The following is a 16819-nucleotide window of genomic DNA, read 5'->3' as shown; positions in this document are numbered from 1 at the left end:
GCCATCTGGGAATGCTGCCCCTCCTCCTCGGCCCAACCCTTTCCCCGGGGGTCCCGCGGGGGCTCTGCTCGTCCCCCTCCAGCCTTCTGGGATGGGTGCACACAGCGGCGAGCTGGTTTCCCCCTCCCTTAGTCCCACGGTGCCTGATGGTTCCCAGCCCCTGGTGGGCTGGCCGGGAAGGAGCAGGGCTTGATGTTTTCTTCCGCCGTTTTAGCAAACATGTCCTGACCGAAGACATCGTGCACCGGGAGGTGACACCGGACCACAAGCTGCTGTCGCGGCGGCTCCTGACCAAGACAAACCGGATGCCGCGCTGGGCAGAGCGCTTCTTCCCAGCTAACGTCGCCCACTCCGTCTACATCCTGGAGGACTCTATCGTGGACCCCAAGAACCGGACCATGACCACGTTCACCTGGAACATCAACCACGCCCGTCTCATGGTAGGTGCCGCGGGCGGGAAGGCATAGGGGGGGGTGGAAGGGGCCCAGCAGTTCCTACAGCCGGGCTGTGCCTCCTGCAGGTGGTGGAGGAGCGCTGCGTGTACCGGGTGAACCCAGAGAACAGCAACTGGACCGAGGTCAAGCGAGAGGCCTGGGTATCCTCCAGCCTGTTTGGCGTCTCACGGGCCATCCAGGTGAGCACTGCAGCACTGTGTGTCCCCCTAAAGCTCCTGCTCCCCCTTTCTCTACCCATTCCTTGTGATGGTTTTTACACCCTTTCCCCTTGTTCCCCCAGCCCTCATGAGCTCTTCGGGCACCCAGAACCATCACTGTCAAAGTCACTGCTTGTGACTTCTCAAGCTGGGACAAAAGCCCCAGGGGCTATGTGTGACAGGGAGCTGGGCTTGCACCTTCACTGACTTTTCCCTTGCAGGAGTTTGGTCTGGCCAGGTTCAAAAGCAACGTGACCAAGAGCACTAAGGGATTTGAATACGTGCTAGCAAGAATGCAAGGTGGGCACCAGGGGCAGGCTGGGGCTGACCGGGACGGGTCTCTTGGAGTTAGAGGTCACACTGGGAACACTCCAGTCCATGGGCAGGTCGCAGCTTGAACTGATCTGACTGTGAAATCCTCCTCCCTTACCTTTGCCCCATGCCTTGGCATAGCCTGCCCTTCCTGAGCGGAGCAGCCGGCCAGTGATTGCAAGGCCAGGCAGGGGTGGAGTGCAGTGCAGGCAGGACGGGATGTGACAGGGCAGCAGTCACGTGCCCTGACGTGCTGAGGTCAGGAGCACCAGGCTCATCTGCGTGGGGAAGTGCCTTGGTGCCAAGGCTGCTGGGCAGGTCTGGCTGGCACTCCAGTGCCGGGGCAGGGCTGGGTTAACAGCTTCCGTGTTATAGGAGAAGCTCCATCCAAAACACTGGTGGAGACTGCCAAGGAAGCGACCGAGAAAGCCAAGGAGACAGCTCTGGCTGCTACAGAGAAAGCCAAGGACCTGGCGAGCAAGGCAGCCACCAAGAAGAAGCAGTACGTGTGAGGGGCCAGCTGCACCAGGACAGATAGAAATCTCCTTAGATTTTATATTTTTAAAGAAACTGTACAAGTCTGACAATCAGCTGCTGTTAGACCCTTTCTGAGATGTAATTATCATTAAAGAATCTACTCCCACTTCTGATTTGACTGGGACTGGCCTGGCTAGAGCAGAGCCCAGTGCTGCCCTCCACTCTGGGGGTCCAGCCTGCTGCCGGGATCACAGGGAAGACACAGGCCAGAGTTTTACCAAGTGCCTTTACTATAAAAGTGTGGGGTCTGTACAAAAGAGCCTGTGGGAGCATGAAGGCAGGTTGCTTAATGCACTTGTTTCCCCTTTCTGTCTCTCCAGGGGCAGGACAGCCCTCCTCTAGCCATGTCTGCAGTGAGCAGCACTGCCACATGCCTGGCAGTGCACAGGGGGAGGTGTGAGGGTTTCCCCATGACAGCTGGGCCCTCTTCCAGTGCCTCTCCCAGTGCTTTGCAGTGCACTCACAGTGGGTGCCACAGTGTGGTGCCAGCCCCATGCACCCAGTGCCACAGCCAGTGCTGCCCAGCAGCCCAGCTGCTGGGGGCCAAGCTGGGTGCTCACCCCCACCTGTGGCCCCTTATCGTGGCTGTAATGAGGCCAGGGAGGCTGCATTTCCAGCAGGAAGGAGGCGGGCCGGCAGTGCAGGGAAGGCAGTGGGCACTGTCAGGATTCCGGGCTGTGGAGGCTGGAGTAGCTGTGGTCCCTCCCGGTGCCGAAGGCGTGCAGCAGGTCCCCACCGAACACCACACCATCCACCTCTACCTCGGCATCCTCTGGGCAGCAGGGGGGGAGCCCAAGTCAGGACCCCGGCTGCTTTTCCTTTCCTGCCCACCCTCCATCCTTCCCCTCCCTTACCTCCCTCGGAGGGCTCCGAGAGCTGGGATGAGTCTAGGCTGTCAGCCCGTGCCCGTTCCCCGTCGGTGGGTAGGAGCAGCCATTCCAGCCGCCGCCGCAGGCTCCGCTGCCGGTCTCGCAGCCGGTCCTTGGCCCTCCGTGCCCTCAGCTCCTGCTCCTCCAGCCTCTGCGGGGACCCAGCGAGCCATGAGAGGGGCAGAGCTGGGCGGGCCTGTTGCCACACGGGGTCCCCCGAGTGGTACCGGGGTCATCCCCCCTCACCTGGATGTGAAGCCGGGCACGGTGCAGGAGGCTCAGCGTGGTGGGACGGGACGGCCCCGCGGCCACCGGCACCTGCTGCTTCAGCCGCTCCAAGCAGCACCGGAGCTGGGCTCTCCTACGGCCGGGCGGGAGGGGGACCACACGGCGGTCAGCCCGAGGGTGGGCGCACTGCCAGAGCCACCCCCTGCCCCGCCGCTCCCCCCACACGCCCCTGTACCTGTGCTTCTCCAGCGCGTTGTGCACCGACCTGCGGGAGAAAGAGCCGCCGGCGATCAGCACCGGCGCCGCCGGCCACCGCCACCCACCCACTCTCCCGCCGCTCACCTGACGCTGCTCACGGCCCGGCGCGACCGGGCAGGGCAGAGCGAGGCGTAGCCGTGCTCGGCCTCGGCCAGGCCGGGCGGGTCGCAGTGGTCCCGGTGCTCCAGGAACTCGGCCGCCTGGAGCAGCACCTGGATGCTGGTGGTGGCCGCGGGCTCCATGGCGGGAGGGGGGCGAAGGCCGCGCGCTGATTGGCTGCGGGACACCGCGCGCCGCTGACGTCACCACGGCGGGCAAACAACTTTGGGCGGGAAAGCGCGTGCTTCAAATTTGAATCGGGGGGCGGGGCCGGACACGCCTCCATTGGAAAAGCCACGCCCCTCCTTGGTTAATTAATTACCACGCCGTGGCTGTGCCCCCTGGGAAGTGCTTTCATGTCTGCCCACGTGCGCGTCCGGAGACGCCCGGGGCGCGGGTCGCTCCTGCCCGCCTGTGGGAGCCGGGCGGGGAGCGATCACACCATCCCCAGACCGCTCGGAACACCCCCAGCGCCTCATCGCCCCACCGCGCCCACAGGTGTTCCCACACCGGCTGCGACCACTAGCCCGCCCCGCTCCCCCCTGCGCCCCGGGAACCCAGCGCAACGCGGCCCAGCCATGCGGGCTTATCTCTTTATTAAAATCCGTCGGGTGCAGGCAGTAGGGAAGGGAGGGCAGGGGAGCGCCGGGCCTTCGGGCACGGCACTGCACGGCACGGGCGGGTGTGGCACGGGCGGCCCTGGGGCACCCGCCGTCATGTGAGGGCTGTTTGCACCTTCTCAGGCCAGGCCGTGGGGTGGGGGGGGGAGACTCTGCCCCGGGCCCAACAACAGTCAAAGTTCACCTGAAAAAAAACCACCACGAAGCACATTTCCAGCCGGGGGGCAGGTGCACGCGGTTCACTGAAAGCAGGGCACGGCCACGGTGCATCGGGAGGGGGGGTCCTGCAGCCACCGTGACCCCAGCCTGCCAGCACCAGGCGTGGGCTGCCGCCGTCTGTGGGGTCCTGCCCCTGTGTGAGGGGGAGTCCTACTGCCATGTAAGGGGGTCCTGCCATCATGCCCACCCAGCTCTGACAGCAGTCATAGGGCTGAAGAGCTGCCCAGCAGCCCTGGAACGGCCCCTTGCCCCCGGTGCATGGCCTCCTGCAGATGCAGCTCTGGCAGAGGGGCTCTCATTGGCTCCGGGCGCACTGGGATGCAGGTGAGAAGGTGTGTGGTGTAGCAGTGGGTGCAGACACGCACGGGTTTGGTGTGGCTGTAGTGCGGCAGTTCCGCGGCGTGCGGTGAGCAGCGGGCACAGAAGATCTGCAAGAGAGGGCCAGAGGGGGGCTGAGCAGAGCCGGGTCCCTCAGGGACCCCACACGCCCCAGCTCAGCCCCATCCTACCTTCCCACAGCTGCGGCAGTGGTGCCGGCGCCGCAGCAGGGTGAAGGGCAAGCGGCAGGAAGAGCACTGGCTGCACGTGCTGTCGGGCACCCACTCGGGCAGGCGGTGAGTGCCTGCTGGGTAAAACATATTGGTAAAACCCGCCTGTGCCAGCCCCCCTCAAAGCCAGACCCTGTCCAGCAGGATGGGGGCAGGATCAGTCCCAGCGTCACACCTGCCCCAGAGCCATGGCACCTGGGCAGCCCCTTACCTGCCCTCCGGAGCCCGGCAGCCTCCGTGGGGCTGGAGCACAGTGGGCAGTCAGCCACACGAGGAGCATCTGCCACACAGGAGTCATCATCCTTCTTTCCTGCAGGGACGAGGGCTATGGTGGAACAGCCAAACCAGGGACAGGCAGTATGGCCACGTCCTCCCCATGCCTGGGGCTGTGGCCTTGTCTCACCAGGGATGGGCACTGGGCAGGGCAGAGGAGCAATCTCTCACTCTCTGGGGATTACTCACGGCTGGCACTGGGCTCCTCCAAGGGCTCCACCTGCGAGGCCACGATCTTGAAGACCGTTTTCAAGATGCTGCGCATGTCACTGGCAAAGTTGGTCTGGAGCTGATCGGCAACCCCTGCACCAGAAGAGTGGGGGGTCAGGGTGCTGGGGAGCTTAGGGTGCTGGGGGGGGTCTCGGGGGTCACTCACCAGAGATGCAGACAAAGAGGGTGTGCAGCATGTCCTTGGTGCTGCTGTACCGGCAGCGCAGCTCTGAGCAGTGGGCACCCAGGGTGGCACCTATCCCTGGGCTGCTCCCGGGGATCTGGGGGCTGCACAGAGGGGAGGTGACAGTTACCCTAGGGGTGAGATGTCCTGTCCCAGCGGACAGGGATCTGCCATCTCGGCCCCGCTTCCTGCCCACCACACACCCCCACTGCCAGTCGGTGCCTGGGCTGTCGACAGCACCAGAGGGTCCCAATAGTGTCGTGCAGGTGAGGGCTGGTGGTGTGGCACAAGGGACCTCCAGGAGACCAAAGGGAGCAGGGGGGTCCTCTCTGGGCACAGCTGCTTCCCACACTGGGGTGATGTCTGGACCACAGGGATTCTCTGGTTCAGCTGTGCACAGGCTCCTCTCCAGCAGGCAGAGCTCCTCCACTGACAGCACCCGCAGCAGCTCCCTGAGGCAAGGGGATGGCATCAACCCCATGTCACGGCCCCCCTGCTGCCCCATGGCCCCACCCATTGCCCCGCACTGCATACCTGATCTTCTTCAGGAGATTGTAGAAGGGGCTGAAGACCCGGGACATCTCCTCGGGGCTCCGCTCCAGGCTGAGGGGACCCTCGGGGTAGATGAGGAGGCCGCTGTGAGGGGACAGAGCTCAACTTACATGGGGGATTGCCCAAGACCCCAGTTCCCCATGGGGAGAAGGGGCTGGTACAGGGCAGGGAACATCCCCCCTTCTCCAGGGGCTGCACCCACCTGATAATGGCCAAGCGAGGGATGGTGAACATCAGCAGCGGTTCGTAGTCATCGATCATCTCCTGGGTCAGGTAGCCCAGGCGCAGTGCTCTGGGGACACACACACTCCCTTACAGTAGGGCTGAGCCTCAGGACACTGCCCATCCTTGGGGCTGAGGTCCCTGCTACCCTGACCTGATGTGTGGTGCCCTTCACTCACCTCTCCACTGTCTCACAGAACAGCACAATGATCTCCTGCTGCCTGTAGATCTCCTCGGGAGACTTCACTGCCACCAGCGAGGACACATAGCTGGAGAGATGCAGGGAGTGTGAGGCCCCTCCAGACCTGGCACAGGCCCCCACCACCCCAGCCCTGGCCCCCACCTCAGCTCAAACTCTGCAAAGAGCCGGTCAAACTGGATAAGCACAGCCCGGACGGGCTCCGGGTAGGAATTGGGCTGGCTCAGGCTCTGCTCCCGCAGTACTGTCCGCACCAGCTCCAGGCTGCACAGCAGGTTCCTGGCCTGGGGCCGCAGCTGTGCCCTGTCCGCCTCCTCCACCTCCGGGAAGGTCCCAGCCAGGAGACACTGCTGGGACAGGGACCATCAGGAGCCAGCACCCGGGGCAGTGCATCCCATAACCCCAGGGTCAGCTGGGGGTGGGGGAGCCCATTGCCCCCCAGCCTCGGAGAACCAGACCTCCCAGATAGCATCCCTGGGCTCACCTCAGCAGCAAACAGCATATGGTTCCCCAAGTTGTCCACCAAGAGCTCCTCAGGGAACTTGACTAGGTAGTCCCGGCTGTGCCGCTGCGTAGGGATGCACTCCTCCATGATCTGCTCCAGGATGGCCAGCAGGTGAGCCTGGGGAGGGCATGGATGTCACCCGTGGTGTCCCAGGGGACCAAGTCACACCAGTGTCCTGTCTGTCCCTGTACCTGACTGAGGTGGAGCTGGTTGAGGAGCACCAGGTACTGCTGTGGGTCCAGTTCGGCATCCAGCCCGTTGATCTCGGCCACCACCCCTGTCACCCTCTCGTCGGCAAAGAAGAACTGGGAGAGCAGGCGAGGGTCGGAGCGCTGCGAGAAGAGCACAGAGGGGTGATGGCAGATGGCAGGAACACCCTGTGTGCTGGGCCAGAAGGATCCCAAATCCCCCAAGCGAAGCAGGGAGGTTTGGGGCCCATGGATCCACAAACGCCCACTAGGGCAGGTACGTGGGACCCTCCCACAGCAGCTCTGACTCCTCCCGGGGAGAGCCGCCCTCCCCACCCACCCGTGCCTCAGTTTCCCTGGGGGGCAGAGCAGGACGAACAAGTTCAGCCGCATCCTGGCAGAGCGGGCACGGATCCGTGCATGGCTGTAAACACCGGGAAAGGTCCGCGGGAGTCCCCTAGCTTCCTCCTCCCGCTCCACCCCGGGGAACCCCCGCCGCCCTCCCATGCGCCCGGGACCGGCGGAGCCCCCGGACGGGGGCTCCGCCAGTCCCGGGCGCAGGGGAGGGTGGCCCCGGTGCCACCCTTCCCGGTCTCACCTTGGGTCGGCGGAGCCACCGGCGGAGGGCAGCGGGCAGCATGGCGCGTCCCGTGGCTCTGCCGCCGCCCGGCTCCCCGCGCCCGCCGCTCGCCGACGGGGCGGGTCGGTACCGGGCACCGCCCGTGGGGGAGGATCGGAGCGGTGTCCGCCCAGTGCCGGCACCGGGACGAGCCCGTCCGCGCCTCGACGGACCGGTTCTCTGTGATGGGAAGGGTGAGGGTGCGTCTCCCGTGGGGCGGGATGGGTTTCACCGCCGGCTCCACTTCCTGGTCACGGTTCCTGGCTCCAATCCCCGGCTGCATCCCCGGTTATCCCGTCCCGGTTCCCTTTTTCCCGCAGCCCAACCTTCAGGAGACAGAGATACCCCAGCGATCCACCGAATGATGGGGGGCACCAGGGGAGGCACTCGCAGACACCTTTACTGTGCAGGACATGGAGTGTGGAGCAGGGGGATGCAGTGGGAAGTGAATAAAGCAGCCCCTCGGCGGGAGAAGAAGGCGCCGAGTGGCCAAGGAAGGGTTCCAGGGGGTGCTCGGGGTGCTGGGAACAGCAGCCCCACCCCGGCTGTGCCAGAGGAGGTGTCTGCTCCAGACCTGGCACTGCCGGCCACAGGATGTGGGCGCCGATAATTCAGGTGGCTGAAAGTCTAATGGGGTGGATTCATGAGTAAAAAATTCGCGGAGGATGGTTGGATAAACACGGCAGCACCTCCTCAGCTTGAGGAAGTCCCTGAGTCACGGCAGCCCCGCGGTACCCAGGCTGTGCTGGACAGGTGCATGTGTAGGACTAGCCCTAGTGTTGAGGGGCCAGTGTTCCTCACGGGCTCCAGGTCTAATTTCAGCCGGGCAGTGTATCCTGGCTCCTGTGACTATGGCTGTGTCCTGTGCCCCTGTGTGCTCAGCGAGCCTGGAGCCCTGCCTGTCCCTCAGCTGCCAGCAGATTTGGGCAGCACAATGTAAGAAGGACATGAAGCTATTAGAGAGTGTCCAAAGGAGGCTGCAGGGATGGTGAAGGGTCTAGAGGGGAAGCCATATAAGGAGCAACTGAGGTCTGGAGAAGAGGAGACTGAGGTCAGACCTCATAGGGGTCTGCAGCTTCCTCACAAGGGGCAGTGGAGGGGCAGCTGCAATCTCTGCTCTCTGTGACCAGTGAGAGGACCCAAGGGAACAGCTGGAGCTGTGTCAGGGGAGGTTTAAGTTGGATATTAGGAAAAGGTTCTTCAACCCAAGGATGTTTGGGCACTGGAATAGACTCCCCAGCAGAATGGTAACAGCAGCAAACCTGTCAGAGTTCAAGGAGCTCTCAGACACAATGCTCTCAGACACGTGGTGGGATTTTTGGGGGGGTTCTGTGCAGGGTCAGGAATCATAGAATCATAGAATGGTTTGAGTTGGAAGAGACATTAAAGATGGATGGATCATCTTGTTCCATCCCCCTGTTTAGGGCAGGGACACCCTTCACTACACCAGGTTGCTCCAAGCCCTGTCCACCCTGGCCTTGGAAACTTCCAGGGATGGGGCAGCCACAGCTTCTCTGGGCAACCTGTGCCAGTGCCTCACCACCCTCACAGGGAACAATTTTTTCGTAATACCTGATCTAACCCCCCTCGCATTCCATGTGGACTCAAGGAGTTGCACTTCGATGATCCAGCCCGGGATGCGATCCCGCTCCACACTCACCGGCGCCCTTTAGGACCCGGGGGACCCGCTGCCGCCGCTCCCCCCGTCCGCCAGGGGGCGCAGCGCTGCCCTCTCGCAAGATGGCGGCGGCGGCTTCACCTCACCGAGCGCTTCCCCCCTCCCTCCTTCCCGCGGGCAGGGGCCGGACGGGCCGCGCCGCCATATTGGCTGTTGTCCTGGCTGCGGCGGGCTCGCCATGACTCGCCGGCGGAACAAGGCGGCAACGGCGGCAACGGCGGCGGCGGCAGCAGCGGCAGGTGGCTCCGGGCCTCGCCGCGACAGGGTGGCGGGTCCCGACGTCGGGCCTCCCCCGCCGCCACCGCCACCGGAACCGCCCGCCCCGCCTGAGGTGACGGCGGCGGCGAGCAGCGGCGGGGAGCCGGGCAGAGGCAGCGCGCAGGTACCGGGGGAGTGCCGCGGCCGGGACGGCGCTGGCGCTGAGGGGGTTCCGTTCGGGGCGGGGATGGGGCAGGGCTCGGGGCGGAGGGGGGGGCAGGGGCAGGGCCCCATCCCCGCCCCGACCCCCGCCCCGGAGCATCCCTGCGGATGGGGCTCGGAGCGCTCCCACAGCGCCCCGCAGGAGGGCCTGGTTCCGCCACTGGGCGATGGCAGGTGGCTGCAGCATCTCCATCCAGCGCGCCTGTCGCTGCCTGAGATCGCTGAACACACCTGGCCGCCGCCACCTGTCCCGGGCGGTGGGCAGGGACCCGGGGATGGGCGCCGGGGATGGATGCACTGGGTGGGTTGGGGACAGCCGTGGTGTCGCCCGCTGCGGTGACCGTGTCAGCTGGGACACGGGGTGGGCTGGCAACCCCCTTCCTCGCTGTGGGTGGGCAGGGGGCTGTGCCCCCGCTCTGCTCTCCTTGGCCTCTGACCTTTGCTTCACCTTGAGCCTGCAGACGCCATCTGTTTGGCAGCAGCGGTTCAATGCGCGGCTCATTGTGGCGGGGCCCCGCCGCGCCGGCAGACAATGGGGGCCCCCTCGTCCGCGCCACGCCGGGCTCGTCACGGCTGTCAGGGCTCCAGCGAGCCCGCAGGATGCAGCCCAACTCCTGCAGGGAAGTCCCAGCCTGGCTGTGGCCGTGCGGGGAGAGAGCAAAGTGGCACAGGGGGCTGCACCCCACCCTGGCGCATCGGCACCGCTGGCTGTGCAGAACAAAGAGGCGGGAGGGAGGGCTTGAGGCTCTCGGGTGACACGGTGGGGGGGGGGGTCTGTGCTGGGCGAGGATTGAGAGTTGAGGCTACCAGAGCCACCCTTCACATCCCCGTGTTGGATTTCTGTGGGTGCTGCTCTGTGCACTCTGCTGTGCAAGTTCTCTTGGTCCCGCTGTACCAGAGGTGGTGGTGGGAGCTGCTGCTGGCTTATCGGCCTTGCTTGGTGGCAGGGCTGGCTCTTTGGCACGCTGTGATCTTCCCAGAGGTCCAGAACGCTCCCATCTGGCACGTGGCAGGCTGGCAGCAGCTGGGCAGCCTGAGGCTGCTCTGCTCCAGTGGGAGAAGGTGCAGTGCCACATGTAGCCTACAAGAATTTCCCTGGTTTGGTGTCAGCGTCCCAAGGTCTCGTTCGCTGCCTCATCTGTCCCACATCTGCACCGCAGAACACATGGGTGACTCACAGTCTGTGCATCCTTCCTCAGGTGCTGCCCACCACTAACCAGTCCGTGCAGACGTGCTGCCTGCTCTGCCACCGGGAGCGCAAGGACTGGGGAGGGCCATCCCACAATGGGCTGGTTTCCCCGGGCGAGAGGCTGCCACCGGACTTCGTGCCAACGCTCGTGCAGAACCTCCTGGGAGAAATGCCACTGTGGATCTGCCAGAGCTGCCGGAAGAGTGTGGAGGAGGAAGAGCGACGGGCGGTGCAGGAGCAGGCCCTGGCGGTACGTGGTCACGGAGCTGGGGTTGGAGTGCTGGGGCTGCAGCTGTGGGAGTGTGGCACTGCCCTTGCTGTGGCACTAGCAGGGCATGCAGATCCCCTTCTTGCTCTGAGCTGAGTGCCCCAGACATCCCAGCCTCCACTGCCCTGCCCAGGGTTGCCGCTGGCTCAGCAGGCAGAGGCTGTGGTGGGGCAGCGCATGGTGCCACAGAGGCTCGTCCAGCAGGCAGGCTTGGCTTGGAGCTACCAGGCTGGAGAGACCGACAACGCCGCTGCTTTCCTGCCAGCCCCGCTCCACTGCATGTCATGCTGCGTCCCCTGGCCCCAGGGCTGCTCCCTGTGTGGTGTAGATTTGCCCAGAGACTGCTGGGGCAAGTGCCTGCCTGTGTGTGGAGCTCAGGTAGAGGAGCTCCCTCCTGCCTGGCTTCATTTAATCCTGGCCTGGTGTGAGTGGGACCAGAGCAGGCATGTGGTCCTTGGAATGTCCTGGGAGCCAGGCTGTGTTGGTGTTTGATGGACAGGCTGTTTGTCACCCCCAAGACAGTGACAGAAGTGGTTCCCGTGAGCTGAGCCCCTGCTGCAGTGGAGGGTCTTGGTGCTGACACTCTGGGGCCCAGAGCCTCCCCGCACAGCTGATTCACTCTGTGTTTTCCTTGGCAGGTCTCGTTATCCCACACATCCTGCAAGTCACAGTCTTGTGGGGGTGGGTCACACTCCTCTTCCTCCTCCTCCTCCTCTTCTTCTTCCTCGTGCCATGGGAACTCAGGGGACTGGGACCCCAGCTCGTTCTTGTCTGCTCACAAGCTCTCGGGCCTCTGGAACTCGCAGCACACCAATGGGGCCACCCAGGGCAGCCCCCTCGGGGCCCCACCAGCTACACTAGGTGAGTTGAAGCCCGCCGTGGGGTTGAGCAGAGCTTACTGCCCAGTTCTTGGCTTAGATGGTGGACAGGCTGGGCCTCTGACTCCCAGTGCCAGCAGCGTGCCTGGGCCCCTTTGCAGTGGCAGAGGGATTTGGGCCCAGCTCCTCTTTCCTTCCAGGTGACAAGCACCCCGGCCTCGCTCTGTCTGCAGAGTGTGCCAGCCAGGTGCCGGCTGTGGCGCCGGGGCTCAAGGCCTGTCCCTACAGCCACGCGGCCTCCACCACCTCCAGCAGTGCCGCCCCGGGCTCGCCTCTGCCTACCTCACTTGACTTCTGCAAGACGCTGCCGAAGCAGTTCAAAAGCTTGTGCCGGAGGGCCACCCCACCAGGTGCGTGTCCAGGGACAGGGCCAGCCACAACCTCCTAGCCCGCTGCTCCAGAGCATTTCCCCTCGCCCTGCTCCTTGTGGGGCAGGGCTGAATCCTACAGGGGAGGCACAGTGACCTTGAGGCCTTGTGCGAGCAGGGATGGCTTCTGTCCTGAGCACTGCGCTGCCTGTGGGGGAGGCAGGGTTTATCCCACGGAGAAGCGGCCTGTGGAAAGGCGATGGGTGGCTCTGAGCAGGGCCTTGGCCCACACAGCACAGCCAGTGTCTGACTGTCTCTGTTCCTGCTCCTCTGTAGGTGAGGCCTTCCACTCCTCAGAGCATCATCAGCACTCCGACCTCACTGCTCCTCCCAACAGTCCCACCGGCCTCCCCTCCCAGCCACCGGTGCTGATCCCCTCCAAGCAGACACCTCCGCACCCGGGGCCCTTCGGCTCCCCGCCGCATGTCCCGCTGGGCTCCTCCTCGCAGGCCACGCTCTTCCCTGCTCCCAGCGCCCAGGCTGCAGCCCCGAAGCCGGTGTCCGAGTCCCCTCCGGCCGGCGCAGCCTCTCACAGCCCAGGGCCATGCAAGAGCCCCCACCTGCCCCCTGCCAACGTGCCACTGCTGAAGATGCCGCCCCCGCTGTCGGGCTGCACCCATCCCTGCAACGGGCACTGCAGCACTTCACTCATCCCTCCTCCCGCCTCCCACCAGCTGCCCAGCACCAACAGGTGAGTAGAGGAGCCCTGCCTGATCCCAGCTTCTGCTCACTGGGCCGTGCGCCCTTTTCTCCCCTCTGTTGCCCGTGGATGCACTTTTCCCTGTGGAGGGACCAGCTGCCCTGGCGTGGTGGTGCAGGGAGCCACTGTCTTTGCGGGCCAGTTGCGCTGCTGCAGACCCCTGGTCTCTGAGGGTCAAGCTCTTTCTCTCCCCACGTGTGTTCTGTCTGCTGTTGTCCTTTGGTTCCGTGGTGCAGAAGAGGCTGTGCTTGCTCCTCCTCCAGCTAAAAGACCCAAAGGAACCGCCTGGTCAACATGCTGTTGGCCAACAGGACCTTTGTCAGTGAGACCCGTCGGGCAGCCGTGGCACTGAGCAAAGGTCCTCGAGAAGATGAAGCCTGTGGACTTGTTCTGCTCACCTGCTCCCCTGGCCCTCTCTGGGCTGCCCGTGCCCCTGAAGAGAGCATGCTGGTTCTTCTCTGCTGATTAGCTCTCCCTGTGGAGAGCCAGCCATGTCCTGAGCTGGAGCTCGAGGAATGGCACTGTGGGACGTGCCCTGGCCTCCCTGTCTGAGCTGGGCAGCCTGTGCCTGTGGGAACTGGGCCTGCCTGCATGTGGGGATGTCTGGCAGCTGCACGCAATCCCAGTGTTCCTCACCTGTGCTACCTGCCCCCAGTGAGTACCAGTCCCTGCCCTGCTTCCAGCCTGGGGCCTAGCAGGATGCTGCTCGCTGGGGCTCTGCTGTGCCAGCCTCCTGCCTGCCAGAGACCGGGGAGCTACGGATGTCTGCTGACACAGGCTCCTCTGGCATCTCCCCTGGAGGAGAAGGATGTGGGGAAGGGGGTTTGTCTGCCCTACAAATCCTTGTGTCTGGGCACAGGCTGCCCTGGGCGGGGTGTTCCTACACGTGTAGCGTGGGGCAATTTTTGAGACCCCCACCTTGGCTCCTGCTCACCTCTCACCCTTCTCCCCTTCTTCTCAGGGACCCCTCTTGCAAAGGGCACAAATTCCCAAACGGTACCAGCTGCCACCTGCCACAGCCCTGCGAGGCAGATGAGGGGCTTGGGGAGGATGAGGACAGCAGCTCGGAGCGCAGTTCCTGCACCTCCTCCTCCACCAACCAGAAAGATGGGAAGTTCTGCGACTGCTGCTACTGTGAGTTCTTCGGCCACAACGCGGTGAGTGAGGGGCTGGTCTGCAGCCACCCCCGGTCCTCGCGCTGCGCCTCGTGGTGAGACATCACACAGTCTGTGTGCCCAGAGTACAGAGGTGGGCAGGTCTGGCCATGGCTGTTTTCCTGCGGGCGTGTGCATCCCCTACTTTGTTTCCATGCTGCCTCATCAGCCTGCTGGTCGCTTGCTCCCGACTCGCAGCTGCCTGCCCAGCCCCGGGGCTCAGAGCGGCCGGCCAAGCCCTGTGGCTTCACGCTGGAAGAGCTCACTGGGGCTGTGCTGACTTGTCTCACTGAGACTGTGGGGAAGGGAGTGGCTGGGGAGGTCGTGGGGGGCAGATGGGGGAGCTGGGGCTGGCTGCACCTCCTGTGCCTGTCCCGGCTGACAGCACTCCCCTCCTGCAGCCCCCGGCCGCTCCCACGAGCCGCAACTACGCCGAGATCCGGGAGAAGCTGCGCTCGCGCCTCACCAAGAGGAAAGAGGAGCTGCCACAGAAACTGGGGCACAACAGCAGCTCGGGGGAGCCCGCTGTGGACCACCGCAATGTGGATGAGCTGCTGGACTACATCAACAGCACGGAGCCTAAGCCCTTGAACAGTGCCAAGGCGGCCAAGCGGGCACGGCACAAGCAGAAGAAGAAGGTGAGGCTGGGTGGGTGCTGGGCTGCGCCCCTTGCTGGACTTTACCTTCTTTCCCTCTCATCCATTTGGTTTCTTGAACTCCATGTCCCTCTCCCCTAAGATGACAGCAGTGCCTGGCCCTGTGCAGGGTTTCCCCTGCCTCTGTTCCTGCAGAGGGTGGCCCAGCCCTCCTGGCGCTTTGGACTGCAGTGTCCTACCTGCTCCGTGCCACATCTCTGACACCATGTATCTGTGGTGGGGAGAGGCAGTGCCCTGGTGGCCTTTGCTGGTGCCTCATGCCCAGAGCTGTGTCTGGTGTGCAGTGTCCAGCTGTTGCTGTGCCCATGGGGGACACATGACAGTTTGGGGGCTGTGTAAGTTGTGAGGTGGCTGTGCTGAGCAGCAGCCCTTGGGATTGCTGTCAGAGCTGGAGCAAAGTTCCGTGGCCTGTGCCTGTGGTTCTGTGGCCCAGCCCAGCCAATCCTCATGGCACCTGTGTTGCAGGAGAAGGAGAAAGCCCAGCTGGAGGCAGAGGCCCAGAAGCGGGCAGAACGTGCCCCTGCAGCCAGCCAGGCCAGAGAGCAGGCTGAGGAGAAGCTGCTGGAGTGGCCAGAGCTGGAGCTGGAGCGGGTGAACAGCTTCCTCAGCAGCCGGCTGCAGGAGATCAAGAACACCATCAAGGACTCCATCCGGGCCAGTTTCAGTGTCTACGACCTCAATCTGGATGTCAATGACTTCCCCAAGAAGGCAGCTGTCCTGGAGCAGAAAAACCTGCTCTCCAACCTCAATGGCTCCTCTGACCTGCAGGACATAGACCTGGCGCTGGCCCCGCTCAGCCTGGGCCCTGCCAAGAGCCACGGGCTCCTGCGGGGTGAGCTGGGCCCCCGATGGGGCGAGGGGCCTGGGGAGCCCCCGCCGGCACCACCGGCCGAGAACGGTGTGGTGAAGCGGCTCAGCGCCGTGCCCAGCCTGTCCCGCATGATCTGGGTGCAGTCCAAGGCTGCGGACTCTGCCACGGAGGGCAGTGGGCTGAGCCCAGAGCCTAGGGAGGGACCACAGCCCAAGGGGCCGGAGCCACCAGAGCCGGTGCCCGCAGGGAGCCGGCAGCGCAAGAACAAGCGGCAGAATGGGCAGACAAAGAAAGGGGAGGGCGGCAGCGGCCAGGCCCGGCTGGAGAGCCCTGGGGTGAAGGGGCAGGTGCTGGGAACCAAGCCCCCTTCCAAGGGCAGCGTCCCGGAGCCACAGCGGGCAGGTGGCTGTGCCGAGCCCGGGGAGGGCAGCAAGGGGCAGCCCTGGGGCTGCGGCAGCGCCAGGGCCGAGAAAGAGAGACCCAGCGAGTGGAAGGGCCGGAGGGGAGAGGGCAAAGCAGAGCTGCCGGAGCCGGCACAGCCTCAACCACCTACCCTGGCTGCCCCTCCCACCCTGGGGGGCTCCCCTCAGCCCAAGGGCAAGAGCAGGAAGAGCCGGAACAAGGTGGAGAAACCCTGTACCTCGATTGGTAAGTGCCAGGAGTGCTGCCCTGCACCACCATCCTCACGGGGGCCCTTTGCCCAGCTGGCAGCACTGACCCTCTGCTCTGCTTCCCCAGATGATGTATTCCTGCCCAAGGACCTGGATGGGGCAGAGATGGACGAGACTGACAGAGAAGTGGAGTATTTCAAGAGGTGAGGGGGGAGCCCTGGGGAGGATGAGCTCTACTGGCAGGGCTGGGGCCGCTGGAGTGGCTTGTGGGTGACCAAGGCTGAGGGTCCTGAGGGGTTGGGGTCACACAGGGGCTCGTGGCACAGAGGGGCTGGCAGGTGACCGGGGTTGTCCTCTCCCTGCCAGGTTCTGCCTGGACTCCGCCAAGCAGACACGGCAGAAGGTGGCTGTGAACTGGACCAACTTCACCCTGAAGAAAACCACTTCCAGTGCAGCCCAGTGAGGTGCGGGGGGGCCGACCCTCCCACCCACGGCCACTCGCCTCTCCTCACTGTGCCCCCCGCCTCACCTCGGTGGAGTCCCCTCCTCCGCGGGGGGCCCCGGTGCTCTCCTGTCCCGCGGGGCCCTCCGGGGCTCCCTCCATCCTCCTGCCCCATCCCCGCGGGGTGACCCCGGCCGTCCCGTCCCCCTCTCTGCGGGCACGCGGCTACCCCGTGCCGCGGGGAAGGACCGTGCTGGACCCAATAAAGAACTTTTTAATTTTTTATTTTATTTAAATACCGCTGTCTGCTGCTTTCTGCCGCGCTGGGGGCGGGAGGGATGTAGAGCGCG

General features: G+C 64.5%; 4 protein-coding genes across 4 annotated transcripts; 2 read left to right on the top strand and 2 right to left on the bottom strand.

The window, feature by feature from the left end:
• Positions 1–17: 17 nt before the first annotated feature.
• PRELID1 (PRELI domain containing 1) lies at positions 18–1614 on the top strand. The gene is made up of 4 exons (XM_027643652.1): positions 18–440; positions 521–634; positions 874–952; positions 1340–1614. The coding sequence occupies exons 1-4, from the start codon at positions 147–149 to the stop codon at positions 1474–1476; spliced, it is 624 nt and encodes a 207-aa protein (XP_027499453.1). The 5' UTR covers positions 18–146; the 3' UTR covers positions 1477–1614.
• Positions 1615–1737: 123 nt separating this feature from the next.
• On the bottom strand, positions 1738–3098 carry MXD3 (MAX dimerization protein 3). Its single transcript, XM_027643655.1, has 5 exons — positions 2941–3098; positions 2834–2863; positions 2617–2731; positions 2356–2521; positions 1738–2273 (listed from the first exon to the last, which is right to left on the bottom strand). The coding sequence occupies exons 1-5, from the start codon at positions 3096–3098 to the stop codon at positions 2164–2166; spliced, it is 579 nt and encodes a 192-aa protein (XP_027499456.1). The 3' UTR covers positions 1738–2163.
• Positions 3099–3638: 540 nt separating this feature from the next.
• LOC113947214 (lateral signaling target protein 2 homolog) lies at positions 3639–7340 on the bottom strand. Its single transcript, XM_027643555.1, has 13 exons — positions 7274–7340; positions 6679–6819; positions 6467–6604; positions 6127–6329; positions 5963–6052; positions 5764–5853; positions 5544–5645; positions 5213–5461; positions 4992–5113; positions 4805–4918; positions 4554–4652; positions 4304–4416; positions 3639–4222 (listed from the first exon to the last, which is right to left on the bottom strand). Exons 1-13 carry the CDS (start codon positions 7313–7315, stop codon positions 3998–4000), a joined length of 1728 nt encoding a protein of 575 aa, XP_027499356.1. The 5' UTR covers positions 7316–7340; the 3' UTR covers positions 3639–3997.
• Positions 7314–16765, top strand: FAM193B (family with sequence similarity 193 member B). The gene is given in 12 exon segments (XM_027643499.1): positions 7314–7488; positions 8968–9142; positions 9144–9354; positions 10592–10831; positions 11488–11710; positions 11868–12077; positions 12372–12786; positions 13757–13952; positions 14351–14587; positions 15071–16064; positions 16155–16230; positions 16394–16765. Coding segments are annotated over 12 exon segments (3249 nt in total). The 3' UTR covers positions 16491–16765.
• Positions 16766–16819: the final 54 nt, after the last annotated feature.

The sequence above is a fragment of the Corapipo altera genome, unplaced genomic scaffold (assembly GCF_003945725.1).
Source record: "Corapipo altera isolate COAL_440 unplaced genomic scaffold, ASM394572v1 75, whole genome shotgun sequence".
NCBI classification, from domain to species: Eukaryota; Metazoa; Chordata; class Aves; order Passeriformes; family Pipridae; genus Corapipo; species Corapipo altera.
This window is presented reverse-complemented; position numbering and strand designations above follow the sequence as displayed.